The sequence below is a fragment of the Boleophthalmus pectinirostris genome, unplaced genomic scaffold, assembly GCF_026225935.1.
Source record: "Boleophthalmus pectinirostris isolate CB_2022bp ecotype Guang Dong unplaced genomic scaffold, ASM2622593v1 HiC_scaffold_21, whole genome shotgun sequence".
In the NCBI taxonomy this organism is placed as follows: domain Eukaryota; kingdom Metazoa; phylum Chordata; class Actinopteri; order Gobiiformes; family Gobiidae; genus Boleophthalmus; species Boleophthalmus pectinirostris.
This window is the reverse complement of record NW_026571175.1, coordinates 15,863,551-15,873,079: the sequence shown is the minus strand read 5'-3', so window position 1 is coordinate 15,873,079 and position 9,529 is coordinate 15,863,551. Positions and strand designations below refer to the sequence as shown.

At 39.1% G+C, this 9,529-nt stretch overlaps 1 protein-coding gene across 1 annotated transcript; it reads right to left on the bottom strand.

Annotated features, from left to right (window-relative positions):
• Positions 1–8,883, bottom strand: tent4a (terminal nucleotidyltransferase 4A). Its single transcript, XM_055157629.1, has 13 exons — positions 7,842–8,883; positions 6,484–6,607; positions 5,896–5,942; positions 5,702–5,822; positions 4,875–4,982; positions 3,786–3,914; positions 3,493–3,706; positions 3,278–3,404; positions 3,099–3,202; positions 2,887–3,032; positions 2,663–2,815; positions 2,410–2,583; positions 1–2,223 (listed from the first exon to the last, which is right to left on the bottom strand). The coding sequence occupies exons 1-13, from the start codon at positions 8,627–8,629 to the stop codon at positions 2,065–2,067; spliced, it is 2,394 nt and encodes a 797-aa protein (XP_055013604.1). The 5' UTR covers positions 8,630–8,883; the 3' UTR covers positions 1–2,064.
• Between the last annotated feature and the right edge of the window lie 646 nt (positions 8,884–9,529).

Sequence of the window (9,529 nt, the reverse complement as noted above, 5' to 3'; positions counted from 1 at the left end):
AAATGAACAGAGCCTTAGTTTAATCCATACCCACTCTGGGAGACAGCACAAGTTAGACTTTGCTGTGAAGATGCAGACAACTCCAACAGTCAACAACTTTACATGACCAACATTATTGCCACTTATAAAAGTGGGGTATAATTTCAATTGAGTACATCTCGTTTCAAATTAATCATGGGAAATGCATGACAAATGTAATACTCTTCTCAAATGACCAAATGAGTATTGAAAAATAAACTCATACTGTGCTTCTCCTTGTGGGGGGGGGGGTACAGTTCTTGACTAACTAGAGTTGCCATGGCTTAACCAGAAAACAAAAACCCAATAGTGTACTAGTGCAAAACACATTGTAAAAAATAAGGTAAAGTTGGATTACAATTTGGCCTGCTTGAGTACACTTACAGAGTGCAGGGCACATTCTGGGTGCACTTGCTGATCAACCATTGTGTGTTGGTTTAAAACTAGTGGTGGCAAAAGTCACAAATCTCACAAATATTTCAGTATGTTACGCACAACACAGACTCATACCCAACCACAAAGGGAACAGCCCTGCTTCCTTATACTCGACAGGGAAACTGAAGGAAAAACAAGGAACATTTTATGCCCTTCATACAAGTACAAGATGAGGAGAGCAGGCCAGAGGTCATTCAAAACGTTGGCTTTTTAGAGTCTGATGCTTTGTAACATTACTCCATTCCAACAGGCAGAGTTTTTCAGTGAGAAAACAAAGGAAACCACAAACAACAGACTAGACAAGAGAAGAGACACAATAGTTAAATCCACTTGCATAGTAATAACACCGGTGTGCGTAGAGTTCTCGGAGTAGTGTCTAGTTTGAACAGTCTTTTCTGCGAGAGTGGGAAAGTAGTGAGACACGCATCACTGAAAACCACATACACACACCCCAAGTAAACACAAAGAAAGGCATTGCAAACAATTAGCGGAAGTACCTGGCAATCAAATGTACAAGATTCCTGAATGGAATCATAATAGAATTCCCTTTCTGGATGTTCAAAAATACCCGTTCCCTTCCTTCGGTGTACAATTTTACCTCTTTCCTCTCCTGGTAAATCTAAGGATTGTAAAAGTAGTCTATGCCTACTATCACCAAGCTTCCAAAATAATACATTTCAGTCTACAATAAGTGCAGCATTTACCACACAGTAAACATCCTTTTGAAAGAAGTTTGCCTTAACTGTTAACCCTTCCCTTGACAAACAAATATAATAGAAAAAACACACGGTAACTGGCGGAACCTAAATAATGCTCTGAGCTCAATACACCAAATCTGAGGCTCAATTTTCAATGGCAATACTGAGATGTCAGTGTGTCCCAGAGCAGCATCCTCCTTCAGCATAATGTGGATATATGTTACAGTTTTTAAGTTTAAATTTACAGAGATTGTAATTTGAACTGTCAAAGAGCAGTTTAGTTCCACTAAAAGAACCAGGAGCAGAAAGAGGCAGAAAGAAGGGATAAGAGATTTCTGAATACAGGTCCATCTCAGACTCATGAGACACAGCAACATACACACATTCAATTACAATAAAATAGAAGTGATAAACTCACTCAAGATGCTGCCTGGAGAAAGGTCCGTAAACAAATAAAAACCCTACAAAAATAAAATAATATAAAAATGCCTTACGTATATGCACAAAATTAAATAAGCATTTACATTAGTTTCAAAAAGATAACATTATTGCACCAAATGAAACCTTTGTTCTCAAGTGTTAATTTTTCAAGTGAAAAGGTAACACTACCACGAGCAGCTTGGCTGCAATAGGCTTGACATGGTCAGAATGACTTGTCAATAAAAAAACAAGTTCAAATTAACAAAATGACCTGAATGAAAAATACTGCAAGTAAATGTGACTGCAAGGTATGACACAGAAACGGAATAAGTGGAAATATGAAGGTAGAGCTTCCAGGAAGAATATACAGCGCTCAGTGCTGCAGGTCGGTGATCCTACGTTTGAGGATCCGGTCTTTTTCAAGACAATCTTAAACGCTGATGCTTGCACCAAAGAGGCTATGGAGGAAAGAAAGGAGAGCAACAAGTGGCTCCTATCTGCTGAGGCTGACTGGGAGGCTGTCCCGCTTTCTACGTCTCCAAGTGTTACGGTGATATTGTGTATGCGTGTGCACGTGTCCACGGTTAGCCAGGACAGGATTGTTGACCAGTGGTGGATTATGGAAGCCCTTGATGTTGAATTTTGCTCCGTTCTACAAAACAGTATAAAAAGGACAAACAAATACTGTATGTGAATGAACAGTTTCCCTTAAGAGGTTTACAACATTAAAGAGATGCACCAAATTGAAATAGGATGGTGTGACTAGCATGGCATTATGAAAGGCAGTGCTGAAAAGATTTTGGGATTACAATGGTCATGTGTGTGGGTGGCATCCTACCTTGTGGGCGTGGCTGGAGGGGGAGCTGGACAGAGGCTGGGGGCTAGAAGGGGCAGGGGCATGAGCATGGGCTGGGGAGGGCATGTGGAAGAAGTGAGGGAGCCTGGTGTCTATACACACCTGTCTGCCAGGCAAGGAGTGCATTGCTAGACCACCGGCCAGTGAGACATGAGCCTGGAGAAGGAGAACAAAAGCAATAAATAGTCAATTATAACTTCCTAACTTCCTAATTTACTAATTTATAACTAAATACCTGTGAAACTGGAGGTATGAGGAGAGGGTGTGCTCCAATGTTGTGTTTACCAGACCCCATGCTGAATCCTGGTGGTAAAGCCAGTCCCAAATGTGGAAATGATGGGTAAGGGGGAAGGGGAGGGATGGGACATGGTGGAGTGGAGTCGGAATCCTGTTGAAAATACTGATGAAGATTGTACCAAACAACCTTGCATGTGTAAAATAAAGAGTATGTCTCCTTACATTGTCTGATCCAGACAGTGACGACACGGAGGAGGCAGAGGAGTGTTGTTGTGGACTGGAGATAGACATAGGAGAGTCTGCGCTGGGGGGAGACACAGAGTCCCTGTGCTCCTCTGAGTTCACACAACTGGACTCATGCTCTGAAACTGAGGGACTGAATCAGACTCAAGTATTCTAATCACTGCGAATTAATAAAAAATATGCATTTGTACCTCTGCTTTCCGTTCTTGAAAGATCGCGACCGCCCCACTTCTTAATAATCCACTCTCTGTAGTCAATAACTTCCTGAGTCAGTCTGATGATTCGACCTAAGGTGCTGCAAAAAACATGCCTAAAATGTTAGAGCATCATAAGAAAAACAGTCAACTATTGGACTGCAGTAAGGTCTAACCTTTCAGAGTCTTTGTTGGGATATGATCGAGCGAGTGGGGACACAGCATGACTCAGGACAGTGTATGCATAGTCAAACACTTGTTTGACATGCATGGCACCATATGAACCCCTGCCTACATCATTACCTACATGTAAAGAAAACCAATGAACCACAATAAACCAACTTGTGCAAATAGAGAAACTTGAAAACAAGAATAGTATTATGCATGTTACCTGGGAGCAAGGGATCTTCAATGCACAACATAGACGGCCTGGATCCATTTGTCAAAGATTTCATGATCTCTTCTTTGGCAATGTATGCACCTCCATTTTTTATGCGGATTCCCGTTTTCAAGTAGTTAAAATGGCGACCATACAACTCAAAGAATTCTATTAGTAAGACACCCAAGTTCTCATTTGGATTCCTTGCATCAATACGAGGATGAAGCTACAGAAGAGAGAGAATAGGAACTATTTAAACTGTTATCAAAATACCTTCCAATGCAATGTAGCTTCACTTTATGTACCTGTAGGAAACTGATGACCATAAGGATAAGGCTATAGGAGCTGATTCCTCCAGTGAAGACTTCATTTAAGTCTCTCTGCAGTAAAAACTGCTTAAGCACAAAGATGAGGTAAGGCAGAACAGGATACTTCTGGTTGGAGAAAAACGCAGAAGAAAAATTAGATATGTAGGGTTAAGATTTATTTTCATAAATTTAATTATGTATCAAATGTCTATATGTAAAAGACCACACAAAAGATGTTTTGCAGAATAGTTAACTACAATAAAAAAATAAAAAAAACATCTGCAACTGGGCCACAGTTTGGAGATGTTAAATATAGCCTCAGACATGACAATGCTTGTACCTTTTAAGAATGAGATGTTAATTTTCCAATAGAAAAGGTAGTCTCACCTCTTGGCTGTATATGTGTATATCTGTGCCAAATGAGCAACAGAGCTAGACTGACCTTTCAAATATGCTCTAAAGAAGTGAGAACACAGCTGGGAGGGGTTGAGCAAGCATTGGCTGCATGGGAGTCTGGTAGAGGAGGCCTCATAGTAAGGTGACCTCTCATTGACATGACTGCACTAAAGTGTGCTCCACCCATGCATTAACAACATCGTTTAACACTGTACTGATGCTCAGCAACCTTGTCTACAACAGGCTTTCAAGCTCCAACATGTACTATGAGAATATGTAGAAACAACAAAGCACCAAGGCTGACAGCTGGCTGAGCATCCACATGGAGAATTTCTCTGTTTTAACTAAACCCCATGAGCCAAAGGGTACAGCACATTCTAACTAAGTCAAATTGGCAGCAAAGTCTTTTAGGTCACTCTTTTGGAAAAATGAGCTATAATGGCAATATAAGTAAAGCTCTTTCAACTGTGTTCATGAGGGGAATTTCCAATGGCTAAATTTAGACAACAGTTTAAAATGTAATTATATGTTACTTGTGGTCGATCTTATTGACAAATGCAAGTACAACCTTTGTATAGCAGTTTTTCTAGTGATTTTAATAATATACACCATTTACACCCTCCACATAGAACATTTAACATGAACAAAACCACATACATTTACATTAAATAAATAACAGATAGGCCTTACCTTAACATAATCTTTAATAAAGCTGGCTGCTTTGACTCCAGTCTCCACATTAAAACTGATGTCGACTTTCACCTCTGTTTCCTGGTCTGTCAACTTAATGATTGGCACCTGTGTGAATTAAGCATTACATTAGTATCTGTTGGAAAAAGGCATCTATCAAGCTAACTAACTCACTCAATACAAAATAAGCACAACAGGGCTAGTTGTAATAGGCAATAAAACGGTACTTTTTGTGATATGGAAACACTTAAATTGGCCTAGTTCATTGTAAGGATGCATTATATACATTTAAAGTCCCATCACTGCCAAATTTTAAATCAAATACTGGCTAGCTGAGAGAAACCCCACTAAAGATGGCTAAATGTACACAACATAATATGACCAGATGGCAGACACAAACAATACATTAATCTTTTACCAATATTATAAGGCTATCTTCTCTAAATATGCTCAAATGCATTGTAGTGTTTCCACATTTTAATTGTGCCTAGATACACAAAAATAACCATGATATTTAATATAACTCATTAATTACCATAGTAAGACAGATGGGACCATCAAGTAAAATAAAAAAGTCACTGATGCTTTTGATAGACATCTGTTCGTGCATATTTTAGAGCAGCGCACCATGTCAACAGTAACACTGGAAACATGCCCTTAACCTAATTTGCCTGGTGATCAATAACACACAATAATATGAGGATTGGATGAAAACAATTGCACTCATTTCAGTTTGAGCAATGTAATTTCTTATCTTACTACAATCCATATTGACTATATGTAGCTAAATGTTGGGGTACATAAACACATGATTTAACCTGACTCACTGTAGCTTTGTCAAGCACTTTAATGGAGAACGGTTCTGCAACATTATGTTTGCGAAGAGCTTGTTCTAACTCTTGTAGTGGAGGCCGCTCCCATTTCCCAAACACCACAAGATCAATGTCACTAAGAGAAAAATGCATATTATTATTACTATAGGATATAAGAGAATAGATTCTATTTTTTTAGCAACCCTTACCTGGTTGGTAGGTACAATCCTGTACTAAAGCTGCCAAATATTTGAACCTGGAGAAATGTGGAAAAGAAGTATTAAAAATAAAGGGAACCTTAAATTTAGTAAAAGGTACAGGGACAGACTATTGCAAATAATAACTGCAGACATGATTTACATATTCTTCTCAGATGGTCTCAAAATAGAGAGAAAAAACGCCTAAGTATTTCTGTGTTTCACTTCAAATGCTGCCAACAGAGAGAGCTGCCAATGCAACTGTTCTCTCAAAAGAAAGCAAAGTAAAGTTCCCTCTTTTTCGGCCTGTGACAAGGCTACAGCACAGAGTAAGTCTAGGATTAATAGAAGGAGATGAAGAGAGACTACAAATCAGCAGTTCAATCCATTTATTGGGCAGTCTGGCTGAAGTGGAGGACTGGCAGCCAACAAATCTCATATGCATGTGTTTTACATGATTAAATAATGATAGAAGTATTACTTCACCACCATGCCAGTACTTCCGTTTCATTTTTTAGTACACTGTGAATTCTTATCTGCACTGACGTATAGCATTTTTTAACAGCATGTTCAACTGGGTCATAACGGTTTATATCTTACATCTGAAGTGGGCCAGAGCTCCTTGATGATCCGTTCTATTCGGTTCACCACCTCCTTCCTCATAGCTTCTTCTTCTGGCCGAGGGGACATGAACTTGTAGAAATCCATTATTTCCTCATGTAGCCTGCACAAAAAATAAAATGGTTAAAAGATTTAAAAATGTAATCCTGGATTTAATTCCATACATAATTTATGCTATTCTTGAGGTACATATATCAATCATTCCCTCCTGTTTTTCCTAGAAGTGTCAGTGTGAAAAAGAGAACAGGGAGTCCCTGCCTCTATTACCAGTCTATTAGGCTGGAGGCAACGCAGTTAGAAGGTTTCACTTGTACTACTGGTGGATATTCTTCACACTTCTGAGGTACATCCTCATTCAAAACTTGTATTTCTATGTTACACTATTTTGTAAAACAGCTGTGATAATGATGTAATATGTCGATTAGATATTTAAATCTTACATAGTGTTTCCACCATGTGCTATCAATCATTACAAGATACTATCAATGTGACGTTACTTTTGTAACCCTTTCTTTCAACCCTGGAGACAAACAGCAGCATGCCAAAACTTGCACATTATCTTGTGCAACCCATGAAAAAGGCACAATACAACAAGCAACATGTGTAGAATCTTTAACTATTCCTTGCACTATAAAGTTCCATATGGGCATAACACTACATTACAAACATAACAAATTACCTGCATGTTAAGTTCTCCCAAACACTCAGACCTGTAATCATGCCTATGACTTAACAGATAACATCAAATTCATCTTCACCATCTGTGATGTGAGTTTCATTTGCAAAAGTACAAATCAAACCAACAGTACTGCTCAGTAAATGATTTACGCCATTACTCTACTAAAATGTTGACATTTGATGACACAAATGTTGGGCATTTTTTTCTCAATTTATGCCATGGCAAACATTTTACCATTTTGCATTTTTTTTCTCTTCACTGCTCTTGTCAAAACAGTCCAGATTATAGTATTCTGTAACCGATGAAAGCCCTTCATAATAAAACTCCAGGTTAACATTTTTTATTTGTGTTACATGGCAAACAAATATGACTATTCATGAAAATATTACAAAATTTAAAAAAAAACAAACAAACAAAAAAATAAACTTTCGTTTGCAGAAAAGTAGGTCCAACGTTGCTTTGCGAGGACCTTTAATTTTACTTGAGTTTTAATTACACAACAACCACTTCCGGTCCCCTGCTGCGCGTCTTATGTAAAATTTATTTGACTTCTTACAAAAACTTCCCGTAAATTATAAATGTACTATACATCTCTATAATCATTACACTGTGCCAGGTCGTATGTATAATAACACATATGACAATAAAAGGCGCTTACCCAAGGACTCCAGGATTGTACTTCTTCGTCTTCCAAGGCGTCCAAGCGCTCACAAAATTGCCATTAGTGCAATTTGAAAGCAAGTAATTCATGCCATAAGTGCTGGCCTTATTGTCACATTTCCTTCGGCCTGGATGGTGACTGTGAGGGTGATTAACAGGTACAGGTACAGAGAGAACCTGGTGACGATTTGCGCAAATTTGCTGCAAGTTGTACACGGACTGCTCGTGCACACGCTGATGGTGCTGATAAAGATTAACATTGTCCATGCTGTCGCTCAAGTGTAGCAGTAGATTGGCAGTCCCCATATTCCCGGTGACATTTCCACCGATAGTCCTCTCAAGAGAGCTGCTACTGGGAGGTGGGCTGTCCGGCCCAGATTCTTGAGATGATACCGAGGAGACAGATCCCGTTTTCTGATTTTTACTCCGACTCTGGCCCGTAGTGTTTGCCGTGGTGTAAGAATCCGGTGCATTCCCGTTGCACAGCGTTATCCCCAGAGAGGACATCGCAGTGCCACTAGTGCCGTTTGAGATGCTGTGATGGCTGCTGCTCATACCGCTTGTAACGTTACCATTGCTGCTGCAAATGCTCGATGCCACCGCGGTCGCCACATTTTTTAAAACATCTAATGCTGCGTAATTGACACAATGGTTGTGGTTTTGATTGTGAAGCTTCTGCTGAGCGGAGAGAGTGCGTAGTCCCTGAGAGGTCTCCCAGACGTGCATCCATAAAGCGTTCGCAGGTCCTTTCTGTTCGGGCTGAATCCAAGCTACCCTCGGATCCATTCAACTTCTTTCTCTGGCAACCTCCCGACAACTATCTAACTACCACTTGCGAGCCCGTTGTGGTCCAGAACAGGCGGTGGGGCCTTTTAAAGGCCACGGCACAAAGCGGGATAAGAGAAAGATACGTATTTATACATTAAACCAAACCCGGACCATTGGAAGTGGTCCCCTGTACCGCTAACTGGAAAAATGCTATCCGAATCCTACGGGAATTCAATATGGCGTATTCTCTTCAAATCCACGCGCATGCGCCATGAAGGCTTTCTTTAAATGATGACTGCGCCCCCCATACGCCCACTCTTCACCTCTACATAAATGATAAACTACCCCGTAAATATTACACACATTTCATCAAGCATCAACCGGAGCATATTACCTTTGCTGCAAATGGAGAAAAACTGTGGACTTGAAGCTGTGCATTAATGAGAACTAGAAAGGACGCATTGCATAAGGATGAGATGGAATGGGAGGTGGGATTTTTAGGGGTTCCCCCGTCGTCTAGAAAAGCATATGTATAGCCTGCTTAATTCTGACAAACGTATCAAAAACAACATTAATCTGAAGACCTTTGTTTAAAGGCACCAATAAGATAAACAATCTTCATTGTTTGCAAAACTAGCTTTCATCTACGGCATGCTAAATAACACCATATATATATATATATATATATATATATATATATATATATATATATATATATATATATATATATATATATATATATATATATATATAGTAAATAACAAAAAAATAATTACAATAAATACATAAATAAGATGTAAAGTGTAAAGTAATAAACCTAATCCTGGGTGCTTATTATCAATTATTAATAGGCCAACATATTTTTTAAATCAACAATAAAAGCCTATTGCCCCAAGCCATAAAATTCCCTAACAGTTT

What these genes read in the sequence shown, in the direction of transcription:
- tent4a (XM_055157629.1), bottom strand. Translation starts at nt 8,629, where the DNA reads ATGGATCCGAGGGTAGCTTGGATTCAGCCCGAACAGAAAGGACCTGCG. An exon ending in TACAATCCTGGAGTCCTTGG is followed by an intron (nt 6,608 to 7,841) that starts GTAAGCGCCTTT and finishes TTTTTTGTGCAG; the next exon opens with GCTACATGAGGAAATAATGG. An exon ending in AGCTCTGGCCCACTTCAGAT is followed by an intron (nt 5,943 to 6,483) that starts GTAAGATATAAA and finishes ACATTTCTCCAG; the next exon opens with GTTCAAATATTTGGCAGCTT.